Source organism: Neopsephotus bourkii, unplaced genomic scaffold (genome assembly GCF_033783945.1).
Source record: "Neopsephotus bourkii isolate Nb327-2 ecotype Australia unplaced genomic scaffold, CSIRO-AGI_Nbou_v1 NB_230, whole genome shotgun sequence".
Taxonomy (NCBI): domain Eukaryota; kingdom Metazoa; phylum Chordata; class Aves; order Psittaciformes; family Psittacidae; genus Neopsephotus; species Neopsephotus bourkii.
Window position 1 is genome coordinate 601350 of NW_026900740.1, and position 14935 is coordinate 616284.

Consider the following 14935-nt stretch of genomic DNA (forward strand, 5'->3'; position numbering starts at 1 on the left):
CCTGGGTTACCTGAAGTGTTTATGTGGCCATGTGGTAATTCAGACCAGGGAACTGAATTGAAACTAGTTTGACAAAAATCTTGATGCAGGGACCATTCGATGCTCTTCTTTATGGCTTCTTGGTTGCTCAGCACATGCAAATATTTAATCTTGTGTTTAATTCTGTGTTGTGGGCGTAGGAGCCGGAGGCAAAATCCTAACAACTTGCATGGAATCGGGATTTCCCCTGCAAGCAGGCCCATAAATCCAATGGGAAATTTGAATCTCAGTGCTCACATCCAGGCCTCTGTGTCTTGACCCTCAGCTGCAAGCTGTTTTGGGCAAAGGCAGTGTCCGGTTGAGGTGCTGGCCCTACTGTGGCCTTTGGATCTAGAACAGGTTCCCTGATGGACTGATGTGTAACATCTCGGACTGCAGGGAGGATATTTTGTAGCAAAACCTGACTGGTGGGTCAGGGTAGGGCTGGAAATGGTTCCTCGGGAGCCAGCAGGAAAGGGGGTGAGGCCAGATGTGAGCAGCTCCGCAAGCCGGCTTGCCTTGCATCCCATCCTGTTCCATCCTTCCCAACGTGAAGTGATGCAGCAGGGGCATCACTTCCAATCCCGAAGTTTGCTCGGTGCCTTTCCTCCTCCCGAGGGATGGAGGTTCCCTCCTCCCGTCCCGACCCCGGCAGCAGGAGCCGAGCCGGCAGGTAGCGAGGGCTGTGTGTGTCTGTCTGTCTGTGCGCGCCTCCTTTGTCTCCGGCAGCCCGTGCAGCGCCGAGCACCCTGCGGGCGGCCGCGCATCCCTCCCCGCCCCGCCCCGCTCCGCTCCGCTCCGCTCGGCACACCCAGGCAGGCCGAGCGTCAGCCCGGCCCCCTCGCCCGATCGCGGGGCTAATTACCAGCGGGGGGCTAATTGCCAACGGGGCCTTAAAGCCACCACCGCCACCACCATCCCCCCCCGGGCCCCGGTGGGGGGCGGCCGGCGCTGCCCCGGCCGAGCGGCCGCGCTGTCCCCGCAGGCCGGCTTTGTGCGAGCGGGCCGCGATTGGCCGTGCCGGCAGGGCCAGCCCCTTCCTGGCTGCCTGGCATGAATATGCACGGCCCCCCTTCCTCCTCCTCCTCCTCCTCCTCCTGCATGTGTGTGTGTGTGTGCGGGGAGCGGGGCTCCGCCAGCAGCGCCGCTCCAGCCATGTCAGCTCGGCTCCGCCTGGGCCCACCATGAGCCATGGCCATGTCTGCGAGCGCCGACGAGGAGGACTACGAGTCGGAGCCGGAGCCCGAGCCGGGGCCGGGGCCCGAGCTGGGGCCGGAGCAGGTCCGGGGCGGGCGGCGAAGTTTGCAGCAGGAAGGGAGGGGAGGAGGCGGAGGAGGCCGGGGCCGGGCAGCGCCGCGCCGAGCAGAGCCGAGCCGCGCCGGCAGCGGGGACGGGGAACAATGTGGGGTCGGGAGCGGCCCCGGCCCGGCCCGGGGCGGCTGCGCCCGGTGGCTCCGCGGCTGCGGGCGGCTCCGCGGGGCGCGGGAGGCTCCGCCGGGGCCGGCCCGGGGCTCTCGGCCTCGCCCGCCCGGGGCACCGGGAGTTGGGCACCGCCGAGGGCCCCGCGCCGCTTCCGAGGCGAATGCGCTCGGGGCGTGTGGCTGTGCCGGGGGGGTCCCTGCCGGCCCCGCGAGCAGCATCGCTATCGTTGTTGTTATTTGCTAATAAGGCTCCTCAAATCGCTGAGGGGGCTGCAGGACTTCGGGAGAGAGTGTGATGCTGAGCCTGGCCACCTTGTCTTAGTTTGATTTATAGCCAGAACCTCCTTTCCATTCCCAGGGTCGAAGGATGTAGAATAAAGAGAAAGATGCGTGCTGAAATGGAAACAGAACTTTTATTAATACTTTCAGGGTTTATTCTCTGAAGGTGTGGTGGTTGTTTTTTTTTTTTTTTTTCCATTTTATTTTATTCCTGGGGGGAAGGAGGATAAACTTTTTAAATTTATGAAGTAATCTGGGAAAAATAATCCAGAACATGTGTTCTAGATTGCGTATTTTACTCTCTAAGAACTGCCTAAGCAATTAGAAATGCACCAGGAATAGTATTAAACATGTGTAGGCAATTTAAACATCAACTTGATCATTTTGTTCATAACTCAAGGTGGTTTGCTGTCTAAAATAGTCTGATAATGTGCTTTTAGAGACAGGTTTCTGCCTAGGCCGGGTGCTGAGTCCATCTTCCGAAACCCATCTCGTTTCTAATAACTTGATCGTGTTTTGCTTCATAATCGCACCAGGAAAGCAGTGCTGAGAAGGAGTTTGGAGTGGTGATGGTGGCGATGATGGTGTGCCTTGGGTGCTGCCCAGGGATGGAGAATCTGGTGCAGGAACAGTGAGAGAGATGTTGGTGGGCTACACAGGCCTGGTGTAGTGTCAGTCCAAGACACACAAGAGCTTTGAATGAGTAACTTTATTAAGGCTTTACTTAATTCTGCAGGTTGTGTGACTGTACAGGCCTGTGCTGCTGCTCAGTTCACAGGCCTGGGAGTTAACATGTCCAGCCCCCTTCCTTCTCTTAAGCTTTGCCCCATGTTAGGCCTTTCCCCTTCCCATCGTGTATCTTGCTGTGATTTCTGTATGCTCTTTTAGCAGAGCTAATGGTTGAGAGAGCAGATTGGCCTCGGCTGCATTGTACCAGCTGTGGAATCACCATGAAGGTGCTAATTCTTCCTGGGTGAATTTGGAAGGCTGGTTACATTCTGGGCTTCTTCAGCTCTTCTAAATCCTGAGGCTTTGGTAGCATTTTGATATCTTAATAGTTTAAAGCAAAAATTAATGCAAGAAAGTGGAGATCCTGCTTAAAAGGCTTGGTCTGAGCCTAAAATACAATGCTGTGACCTATGTAGCAAAGACGTGTGGAGTGGTTTTCTTTCTGTTCAGAACTGTTCAGTGGAAGAAGGCCTCACATGGATCCAGGCGTGTTTTCGTACCAGCCTGCCTTGATGTGTAGTTCCTCTGTTTCTCTGCATGGGATGTGTCAAATGGGTATCACATAGCTTTTTCTAACAGGTGAAAGGCTTTGGTTCTACAGGTGTAGTTGAACAGCACAACTCCGGTGTTTGGGTAGGAGCTGCTGGTTTTGACACTCCCATCTTTCTTCTTGATTTCATTACTCTTTCCCAAGCCTGTCTAAACTAAGAAGGCAGAAAGACTGTCAGGTTTCCCAGCAGGAGAGTGGGTAAGATTTACTGCACTTGCAATAGTTGTGGTCAGCACTGGGGGTTTAGAAGCGTGGGATGCCAGGGCATGTATCCTGCCTGGTGCTGACCATGGGGGAGGCCAGCACCCTGCCACAGGCTCTCCAGGTAGGAAGAAACTCAGTTTCTGTGACACTTGAGCATGTGTAAACAGCCTGATTAAAAAAAGCTCCTGGGTGGGGGGTAGGAGGATTTGTCCTGAAGTAGCAGTGAGAAGAGAAGCTACAAAGCACGAGGGGCCCCAGGTCTGGAACTTACTGGTGTCTTTCTTTTTAAGAGCCTCCTACTTTGGATGCAGCTTATCTACAAAAGCATATTTTTGCCAATATGTCTTAATCCACCCTCCAGGCCTAACTTCTACCTCCTTGCCACCAGAGGAAAATAAACAGGGGCACTTGTATTGGCATTGACATACCAGTTTATCACACCCTAAACCACATAGCTGTGTTGGCAGAAAAGCTGCTGGAGTGTCACTAATGCTCAGGTGAACCTGCGAGGTATAAACTTGTCTATTTGCTTGTGGGAAAAGGATCTGTTTGTTCAGTAGTGGAGCTGTGTGATCACCTGGCAGTGGTCATGAGGAGCTGTGTTGCTTTTTTGCAGGAGAGGATGTGAAAGTTTGTAGGTATGAGTTGGAGGAGATGGTGGCAGTGGACATGTGGAGAGGATTAAACTCCTGTTTAAGGATGGCTGGGGCTTGAACAAGTTCCACCTTCCCTTTCCCTCTGCTGCTGCTTGCTTAATGGGGGACCTTGGACTTGTCTTGCAGGACACCTCCACCCTGGCAGGAGCCTATGCTGATGATGGGCGATGTGACTCTTGTAAACAGTCACTGCTAGAGGAAAACAATGCTCCTGGAGTTTGTGTGTGTAGACACATGTGTTGTAGCCAGACGTGTTAGATTGTGGTGCTGGCTTCTGTTCTTCGGTTAATACAGTTCTTAAGGTTGTCACTGGCATTAGTGTGATTTTTGCCATCTTAAACTGACTTCCTTCTCATCCCCACAGAATTCCTGCAGTCACATCTTGTCCTTCCTTCCTTTTTCCTCTAAGTTCTTCCTCTTACAGGGGTTTCTGTTAATAGCAGAAGAGATGTGAGGATTTAATGCTGAGGATATGTTGGTGTGATTATCTAGTGCAGGACAGTGTGTGCGTACCCCTATGTCAGCGTTAATGTAGAGTTAACGACAGGGTCTGTTTCAGAGACCTCTGGTGAAATGACTTTGTTGGAGCTCAGTCCAGTACATTGGTGTGTGTGTTGCTGGTCTACACCACTGCTGGTAATTGTCAGTTTGACCGGTTTTCTTGTTAGGAAGGCCAAAACTACATGACTGGGAGGATAGGAGAGGGACCTGTCACTGGAGTAGTAGAGGACGGTGCTGCTCGCTGGCCCTGGGCAGTAGTCAGGGAGCCTTGTCCTCCAGAACTCCCATCCTGTTGGAAATGGAAAACTGCACCTCCTCATCCACACACCTCTGACGCTATGGGAAGAGGCAAGGGAACAACTGACCAGAAGCCTTTGCTGTAGCACGCTGTGGGCTTATCCACTGCCCTGCATCAGCCCACATCCCAGCACGTTTAGGGTGGTGGTTTAGGTGACAACAGATATGAATTGTGGGTTAATGTCTGTGGCTTTCCCCCTTCCCCCCCAGTATTTATTTATCAGATCTTGTAAAGAAACAATAAATTACATTTGTCTATTCTAAGCCTGTTAAAACAGTTGTATTGGAATGCTGTGCCATATAAAGGTCTAAGCACAGGACTGGTACCCGGAAAGTCCTGGGTCCTCATCCATCTTTCAGTGCTGATGCAGTTGTGTGGACTTAGTCAAACTACAGGAAAACAGGGTAATTGGAAGGAAATCGTTTATGTCTTGCAAATGGAAGGGATATATTTTCGTGGCACAGCACCTTGAAGCAACAAACAGTACACATGTAAGATGTCTGTCTTGGTGAGATTTATGCAGTGGGTACAAAAGCTGTTCAGACTGTACTTGGTTAGGAGCCGAAGTGCTTCAGGGACTTGCTGAGCTGGCCATAAGCCCTTCAGAAGGGCACTGCACATGTCCCTGGATTTCTGTCTGGACACTCTGTCTGGAGATGTTTAGTCTGAAATACTGGTACAGCGCCACTGGCAGCAGCTTAAGCAGGTCACTGAAGCTGAGTGGTGGAATAAGACCCATGCCAAGGTAAAGGCCACTTGCAGAAGAGCTCCTTTCTAGGCTGCAGGCTTTGCCAGCTGTGCTTTTAGGACCAGGTCCTTCTTCCTTGTGGATGTAGGGTCAGCTGATCTTCCTCTCCAGAGCAGAGGAGTTTATATGTGGAGTTGCCTGGTGATAACTCCAACAGAGCCTGCTTGGTGTTGGGATAGCAGCTGGGGAACATCAGCACCTACTTAATGATGTATTTAACAGCTGATAGCTCTTGAAATGTTGTCTCTAAAGCTTGACTATCTTGGTATTTTTGTTTACCTGGAGGTCTTTGAGTTATTCTTTGCAACTGGGAAGGAAATAAATTGTTGCTGTAAACATCAAAGTTGTGTTTCTGTTGCAGTAAGAGTTGTGCTCAGAGGTGCCTCTGCTGCTGCTGCTGACCCTGGTGATGGTGGTGGGTGGCTTTTTGATGGCTGCCAAGCAAGGAGGTGACACAGGGTGAAAGTGTGTTAAAGTAACTGTAAGCAGGCAGTGAATGGCGTTGTAGTTCATAGTGTATTACATTGGGATGGCCTAAATTTGCTCCTGGTATCCAGGTGCTGTGGAGGCCACACTGTCTGCTTCAGGGGCAGGAGCAGGTTACCTTTGTGTGTTACATAGTAGTAATTTGGCAGGGACAGTGTAAACCCTACTCCAAAACACAAAAGAGAAGAAGTTCTAGCAGGGTGTCCTGTTAACGGGTCTTGGTTTAGTCTTCCAGCTTTCAGGTTGCTAGGCTTCAATATAATAAAGGTAGATTTAATATATTAATCCTAATATGTTTCAGTAGCTGCTTGCACAGCCCTTGTTAAGAGCTTGGGAGCGTGGTTGCTGTCACGCAGCATCCTTCTCTTCTGAAGACTTGCTGTGGCAAGAGGAGTATGGGCACAGTTTCTGTGGAGGCGCTGGAGAACACAGGGGGTCCCTCACTGGTAGCGTTTCAGACTGGTTCTGTCTCAACTGCCTGATTTTTGTTGTAAGGTTCAATAGGAAACAAAATCTCATCAAGTCTGGTGTAGATTTCTTCTCAGAGGTAGCTGCTGGTGACTGCTGGAGTCACAGGCTGAGCTTGAGGGTCTCAGCTCATCTCCTTGGGAAAGGAGATGGTAGGATCTGCTGCACACATGGGACACAGCATTGGTCCAGAGCCTTGTTTAAGGCTTAGTATGTCACCTAGTCCTGAGCTTGAGGCCATGGAGCTGCTGTTTGCTGGCCACCGTGGTAAATCCAGGTTAAAGAATCCCACCATCCCCTGTCACTCATTCTTTATTTGCAAGAAAGCTCCACAGAGTGGTGATGGGAGGGTGGGAAATGGCAGTGATGGGGTGGGAGCAGGAGCGGGGAAGGAAATCTTTACCTACATTTCCTACCCAGGCTGGTACATTGTGAAACTGCAGTCTGAGCTGGAAATCCTGCAGCATCTCCTCACTAACATCGACCTGGAATTTATCTGGCTGTCTGCCATGTGCTAAATAAACCCCAAGTCATGTTGGAGGCTCCTTCTACCCCCTTGAATCCCAGCCCCTTTCTGGGATAGCAACCCACAGGCCTGATTTTCTTCTGTGGTGGTTTTTAAGCGACCACTTTGGAGCCCCTTGAAACTAGATACTAGTGGGAATTCCTGCAAGGCCTCCCTAGGCTTGCTGGCTGCAACATCCTGGAGTGAAAACGTGGCTTGGAGTGAGGATTGGTCGGGTGGTAAATCACTGCAAACCCAGCTAGGACAATCGCTTGGATTTGTTAATGTGAAGAGCTCTGGGCGAGTAAGAAGTGTTACATACAGTGAGATCAGAGGCCTGCACCTCTGTGTCTGATGGCTGGTGGTGGTTTTTAAGGAAACCTGAGCTGTGTGGTGTGGGCTGGCCGGACTTGTTCTTGTACCTTCCTCACCTTCATGCTTCTACTTTCTTGTTTGGGGATTCTCAATTTCTGTGTTTCAAGTGATGCCTTTTTTTATCGCCTGCATCTTTGTAGTGCCCTGGCACTTAAAATCCTGTCCTCAGAATTATACTTGGCTCGTATTACTGTGGCAGAATCAGGAGTTGTCTTTCAGCTGGAAAAGTACCGAGTTTGGTTTTTCCTTGAAAGAGATCGTGTTTTAAAAAGACCATTCTGAGTGTGTCACAACTGGGTTTTTCCGCCTTAAAAAAGCCCTTATTCCTCTTCAAACCTAGTGGGAAGGAGTCAGATGCTCATGCAGAATCTTCCATGTGCTGTTGGCAGAGAGAACTGCCCAGGTTGTTGTACATATTTTGGTTTAATTTGTTCCCACTGATGTCTGCCCTTTGGTTTGTGTGTCTCGCTTCCCTTGCTAGTTGAAGGAGACTCTATTAGAGAGAACGGAGGAGTGATTCATGCGGAGGAAGGACATTATCTCTTATCTAGGTTGCCACTAAGCCAGTCCTGCCAGTGCTAGCTTTATCCTTGAGAGGCTGAAAAGTTGGTCTAAAAGGTAAATATTTATTCTTTAGAGTGTCTGAAATCAATCTGTAATCCAGGCGTCTGGTGCCGTTGCTGATGGGAAGGAAGCTTCACTTGCACGCTGCGACTCAGCTTGCAAGCAGAACACAAACTGCTCTGGAGGAACAGAATAAAACCTTGCTGGAATCTATCACCTCATGGACTGAACAATGGTTTGTCCCCCCTCAGTTACCATAGTGAGTCTGCGGGAGGGAAAGGAAAGAGGTCAAGCTCCTGGCTTCTCTGATCTCCCAGCACAGAGGTTCTTGGGATGGAGACTGGTAAAGTATCAGCGCTCTTCTGCATCGCAGAGAACGTCAGTGGAGCTTTGCTTTGTCAGCTGGGAGGAAGATCAAATACTCAACAATGTGGCTTTTCTTCAGGGTTGTATAGCAGGACACTTGGGGAAGCTTTTGTAGTAGTGAGTAGAACGTTTCCGTACCCTGTCTTTTGAAAGCTGTGGTGGAAACTCAGCCTGGCTTTCTCTCACCAACCTCCCCTGCCTCGGTGGCTGCCCAGAAGTCAGCAGCAGCAGAAAGTGAAACCTGCTGGTTTGTTGGTCATATGCTGAGGTGCACAGAAGGTGGGAAAATTGGATAAATGCTAAACCAGATGAGCTTTGCAGTCCTGTTATTATCATCTTTATGGAGAAGCTGTCAGTGGTAAGAACGAGCCAAGCCAATTCTTTTGTAATTAGCCCCATACAATTACATGGTATTTAGTGATGTTTGGCTTGAGCTGGAAGTTCTTGTGTGTAACAGGGAGTTTCTGGTGAGAACATGAAATTTAGAGACCCAGAGTGAATATGTTGCAGTTAACCTCATCATTTAAAATCTTTTCATGGTCCTTTAGCTTCTGTCTTAAAGGTCATTGAAATCCACTCCTGGGATGCCCTTTTTAGCCTTTGCACAGCATCGGTTAGTGTTCTATTTTTGAGAACTTGCCTGTATTGGATATGAGGGGAACTACTTTAGAAGGGCTTTGTACTATTTGTGTTTTATTTCCTACTTTATCACTTGGCAGTACTTCATACTCTGCTGGTTTTATAGAGAGATTGCTGTGGCTTGAGCCATTGCTACTGAATGTTTCTTTACTGTACCTAACCTCAAAATTACTTCTGCTGCCTCCTTGGGTTTTTCCATTTCCAATGGAGAAAAGTAGAACTTCTGCCTTAACCGGAGCACACGGCTAAGAGCCTGGAGCTCAGCACCTCCCATACAAAGACAGGGTGAGGAAATTTGGGCTGTTCAGCCTGGGGAAGAGAAGCTGTATTGAGAGCTCAGAGCAGCTTCCAGTATCTGAAGGGCAGCTACAAGGATGCTGGAGAGGGGCTCTTCATGAGGGACTGTAGTGATAGGACAGGGGGTTCAGGATGCGTTCAAACTCAAACAGGGGAGATTTAGGTTGTATATGAGGAAGAAACTCCACTGAGGGTGCTGAGGCGCTGGCACAGGGTGCCCAGAGAAGCTGTGGCTGCCCCATCCCTGGCAGTGTTCAATGCCAGGTTGGACACAGGGGCTTGGAGCAAGCTGCTCCAGTGGAAGGGGTCCTGGCCTGTGGCAGGGGTTGGAACTGGATGATCTTAAGGTCCTTTCCAACCCAAACCATTCTGTGATTCTGTGATGCAGATCACCTCTTGCCCTACTACAAGCCCATCACTTGGGTTTTGGTCCTGCAGTGAGCTGTGCATAAACTGATTCTGCTTGCCCTCCTGTTTTAGTGGGCTTGCTATAGGTTTGGGACCTCTCATTTATGCCTCGCTTTCTTTGTCTTTTTACGATGCATCTTTCCTTGAAAAGGTGAGGGAACTCTTTTAGTTGTAACAGTGGTTGTAGGCATCTGCTGAGCGTTACCCATCCGTGTATAATTCTGTACCTCTGTCAAGTTCACATCAAAGACGTATGCATCTCCTGTCCAAGAAGTTGTGTATTTGGGTGGTGAGTGGGGAGTGTGCCTAACCTTGTGTGTGTGCCTCTTTCAGAACAGGGCAGTGGGACGGCCCAAAGGGAAGCTGGGCACTGCTTCTGCGGTGAAGCTCGCGGCTAACCGGACGACGGCCGGAGCGCGCCGGAGGAGGACGCGATGCCGCAAGTGCGAGGCCTGCCTGCGGACAGAGTGCGGCGAGTGTCACTTCTGCAAGGACATGAAGAAGTTTGGGGGACCTGGCAGGATGAAACAGTCCTGCATTATGAGGCAGTGTATCGCAGTAAGTGTGCCTGCTGCTACAAGTCGCTGGGAGATTTCTGTCCTCTATCTGTGTCTCCTGGTGACAACGTGTGGAGCTGAGAACTCTGCTTGGAGGGCATCAGACAGACTGGTGTCATCCCTGGCCTCTCGTCTTCCCATTGCTTTTCATTCCCCCCCAGGTCTTAAACCAGAATGCTACTGAAACTTAATAGCATAGCTTTCATTCTCAGTAGTGTAGAAGTGGAGATTATGCTGGAAGTTGGCACTCAAATCACACTGAAATTCTGGGATTTAGGGAAGAGAAGGAAGTTCCAATTCAAAGGGAGAAGAGGTGTGTTTGGTTTGGATCTGTGAATTTCCTGAGAAAAGCTGTCTTGCAACCATCTGAACTCCTTAACCAAATTAAGATATGGGGAAATCTTTGGCTGGCATCCTCCAAGATGCTGGCACTCATGACTCCAGCCCCAGGTTACTTAACATCTGAATTTCAGTGTGTTTGCTGTCATATAGCAAACAAGGGTATATAGCAGAGGCTCTGATCCAGATGAGCCAAAGAGCCGTCAAGCCAGGATCTTGTCTTCCTTGGGGACTGGAAATGGCTGTCAAGGGGATGAGCATCAGAACGGAGCAAGTTGGCAGTCAAAGACGGTTTCCTGGGCCCCTGTGGTACATTGCTTAGCAGCTTCTTGAGTCATAAGTGATAGCTTTGTATTTAACAAATATTGACAGATTCATCTTCCATTAAGTTGTCCAAGTGGCTTTTGAATCTGTTGCTTTCATACTGCCTGTTGCAGATCTTCTCCTCAGGTCTCATGTCCACAGTGTCCCCATTCAAGGGTAAAAATTAGCTTCAGCTTTTATCTGAATTCTTTGAAAGGTCTTGTTTATGCTGTTGTCAAGGGCTTGGTTTTCTGTTGAGTTTTGGGTTTTTTTTAAGGAAGGGAATGTTGTTTATTTCTCTCTCAAGTCTTGCTACAGTTCCTTTCACTTAGAGGTTGCTTTTTTCTTCCTTAATTCTGATGAGGAATCTGAAGTGGAGGCATTAAATGACTTTGACACCGATAAAAAAGCCTGATAAAACAGTTAAGGTTTCCAGTCGTTGCTCCTCGTAGCTCACTCCATGGCCTGTTCTAAGCCACGCACTGTTCTTGACAGAGAGGATTGGATTCGGCTCTGCTGGATCTTTCAGTAAAGTACATAGAATATCTACCTTTCCGCAGAGTGCTTTTGCAGCTCAAGTGTCTTTTCTTTGAACACTTGATTTCCCGGAGTGTGGCATGAATTGAACAGCATGGATGAAGAATTTATTATTCTCCAGGGGCAAGAAATAGTGAAAATGTGCTGCCTTTTTAGTGGAAGGATTAAATTAGGGCTGCAGTGTTCTTTCTTGTCCTGAGTGATGAAGGAAACTTTCATTCTGAGCTGTGTTTCACTCCTGATAACACAGGCTGAGCCTTTTGGAGATGAACTGGGTTCTCTCCTGGCTGAGTGTAGTCGTCCTCTCATCCCCTTTCTTCTAATAAAGAACGGTTTTTCTTCTTGGTGTCTGCAGTTTTATTTCCAGAAGCTGTGGTTAGAGCACAGGCCTTGGGAGCCAGGGTACTCTGGTTACTTGCCCTGTCCTTGCATGCCCTGAAGAAGACATCTCTGCTCTTCATATGTTCCCTTTGGTGTAAATAGCAGGGGGAGTATTCCAGTCTTGACAGCAGCAAAAGCATAGAAGATCAACAAGTTGAACTGTTTTAACTTTATAAGGGTGGTTTACCTTTCTGTAAGCAATCCTATTGTCTTTACTCTTATGTTCTCTAACAGTTTTAGTAGTAGTTTATTGTGGTACCTATCCAACAGCTTCCAGGCAAAAAAAAAAAGCCCAAACCCACCAAAGCTCTGTGGAAGTAATGATCCCAACAGTTCTGGGAGCGTGCTTCCTCTGGTTAATAATATTGACAATATTAACTAGACACAGACTTTCATTAAACTCATCGGCAATATTAACTAGACACAGACTTTCATTAAACTCAGAAGCCTTCAGAGAGCCTGTACTGCTGTTTGGAGAACAGGAAACTCCTCTCCATCACTGCTTATATCAAGAAGGGAAACAGGAGTGCCTGGGACACTTTGTGCTGCATTGAATAGGTGTGAAGGGAGTATGGGGCTCTGTGCTGGAGGTGTGAGTTGTGACAGCAACTGCTGTTCCAGCCCGGCAGTGGGACAGAGCTGGCTGGGGCACAGAGGGCATTCCCTGGACAATAAAGATTGTGCTGGTCCTTGTGTGTGGATATAAATGTGTGAGAGATTGGACAAAATGAGTGGACAGAGCTCTTACTGTTCTGTACAACTTGGCTCTTCTCTGGTTTACCTGCTGGTGAAATGGGATCCTGGAGATTCCTATGTTGTGCTTGGAGGAAGGGTGGGAATTAAATAGTATTTGCCAAATGCCTTTAAAATGGAGTGTGGATAAGTACTGGCATGAGAAAGCAGGGAAGTGTTGCCATAGCTAATGTACGAGATGTTAATGTGTGGGGCAGCACACTCTGCTCTGCAACAGCTTACTATAGCTGGGGTTTCCCTGTCTGAAACTTGCTGGAGGATGCCCTGTTGCTGCATAAATTTGGTTTGGTGTGCAAGTACCTACTTCGGGATTTTATTCACTCCATCTACTAGAGATCCTTGCTGTGGAAAGCCACATCTCTGCCTCTGGCTGCTTAGGAGTTAAGGGCTTGCAACCTAATCGATTGCATTTCACAGTACAGCCAGCTTCTTATTAGGATCTTCCTTTTCTTTCTTGTAATAAGGCTTATACCTTATTGCCACAAACCAGTAGTTAGTTCCTTGTTAGCACGAAGGTGGCTTTTTAATTAGACTGGCTTTGACATGGGTGACAGATAGGTGAGGTGCTGCTGGTCCCTTTCTGCCTCAGCAGAAGACAGGAAAATCCCAGTGTGCTTCTCACTTGACACTTGCAGGAGAATTCTCTAAGTGTCTGTGCAGTGCTTTCCTGCAGTGCTCAGGTCTGGAGCAGGGCCCTGGATAGTCCACTGTCAGCCAGGAAGGGGTCTGTTCTTGGTTCTGTTGTGGGCTTGCTGGGAGACCTGGACTGGGTCCCGTAACATCTGTCTGCCCTGCTTCTAAAATAGAGGAGCTGCCAAATTGCTGGTCAGATTGTGAAGCTTAATGGATGTGAACAGTGATGTTCTAGGTTGCTTCTTTTCCCTCCCATTGTACACTGGTGAAGTGACTTGCATGCCAATGTCTGTGTCAGCTCACACATTGAAGGGACCCAAAAGAGAAAGCATTTCTATGCATCCCTGGGTGCCCCGTGAACCTGTGTTGGTATGGGAAGGGCACTTCCATTGCATGAAATGTGTTCTGTGATGCTTGGTGTGGGTACCCAGCCCTGGCTGTTACCAGTTTTTCTTGCCTTCGTTGCTCTGCTGGGCTGGAGCCTTCAGCATTTTGCACAATTAATCCCTGTTTATCTCTTTGAAATGAGGATACTGTAAATGCACATGGAGTTGTTCTGTTCCCATATGTCTTCTGATTGAGATTTCTTTCTGATGTGTGTACACAGCCGGTGTTGCCTCATACTGCTGTGTGTCTGGTGTGTGGAGAAGCTGGGAAAGAGGACACGGTGGAAGAGGAGGAGAGCAAGTTTAATCTCATGCTAATGGAATGCTCCATTTGTAATGAAATCATACACCCAGGATGCCTTAAGGTGAGTACAAGGATGTGATACATGTTGGAAACAAAACCGGACTGGTTATCACCTTAATGTAAAAGCAGTGCACAGAAATGGGAAAGCTTTCCCATTCTTGTCTTTGGAAACACAAGGGAGCAAAGAGTTGGTGTGAGAAGAGCAATGGCATACACAGCCCTGACCGGCTTCCATGTAACAGCATCCCCTGTAAGCAGAAACTTGCCTTGGACAGCTGCCGAAGTGTGTGTGCCTGCGAAGGTCTTGTGTTCTGTTCTTCTTTCTTTTTGCCTCTTGTTTAAGGAAGTGAGGAGTTTCAGTTGGGACGGGAAGCTCAAGAGGACAGAGAAATACGCCTGTGCTTTTGGATGAGTTAGTCACAGTCCCTGTTTCGGTAGCTCCTTCCTGTGTCCCTCAGAGTACAGAGGAGCAGTTTGCGGGTGGTGTTTGTCCAGGCACAGATGCGCCTTGCAGCAGCAGCTGGCTTTAAAGATGTTGCAAGCAAATATTGCAGTAGAAGACTGCAGCTCTGGCGAGCAAACTGAGCGAGTTTCAAGCTGCAGGAGTGCTCACCCTTGGCTGACTTGAGTCCTGTGAGCAGCTATATTCTTTACTGGTAGCAAAAGTGTCATTTTGGGCCTATCTTTGTGTATCAGCGTTTAGAAGCTTCCTTTCTCCAGAGCTGGTTTGTTTCAGTTGATCAGCCATTTCCTGTTGCTGATTTGTTTATGGTTAAAGTGATTTGCCAAAGCAAATGTATTCTGACACACCGTGCCCCAGAAAGCAGCTTTTGGCTCTTCTGGGATCTCTGGGAGGAGAGGTATGTTCCTTATGCAGGCCTGGGGTGATGCTCTCCTGGCCTTTTATTTTTCTGGCGCTCTGTGTAGGATTGCACTGAGCTCTGTGTCATTAGAGCAGAAAGCAGGTAGCTGGCAAACCAGAACTGTGGCTGTCTCCCTGATTCATGAGATTGGTGCTCACAGCTCCTGCCACAGATGGGCTCTGAAAGGGAGCTTTGCTTGCTTGGCTGTGCTTAAAACGAGGCTTCGGGGGCCGATGAAGCAAGGGAAGGAGCTGCTCCTTTTCAGAGGTACCTCAGTTTTGGCTTGTAGCTGCTGTTTTGCTATGCCAGTTCTTGCTGGAAGTGCCCTGCTCTCCTCCATCTCTGGCTTTACAACATCACTGACGCT

The 14935-nt window shown here is 48.9% G+C and overlaps 1 protein-coding gene across 11 annotated transcripts in view; it reads left to right on the top strand.

Annotated features, from left to right (window-relative positions):
* Positions 1 to 14935, top strand: part of KDM2B (lysine demethylase 2B) — a 117011-nt gene that overhangs the window by 89755 nt on the left and 12321 nt on the right. For all 11 annotated transcript variants that reach the window (XM_061344557.1, XM_061344555.1, XM_061344558.1 and 8 more), the window contains 2 exons: positions 9846 to 10070; positions 13623 to 13766. In XM_061344557.1, coding sequence (XP_061200541.1) covers positions 9846 to 10070; positions 13623 to 13766 — 369 coding nt within the window. The remainder of the gene's footprint in view (positions 1 to 9845; positions 10071 to 13622; positions 13767 to 14935) is intronic.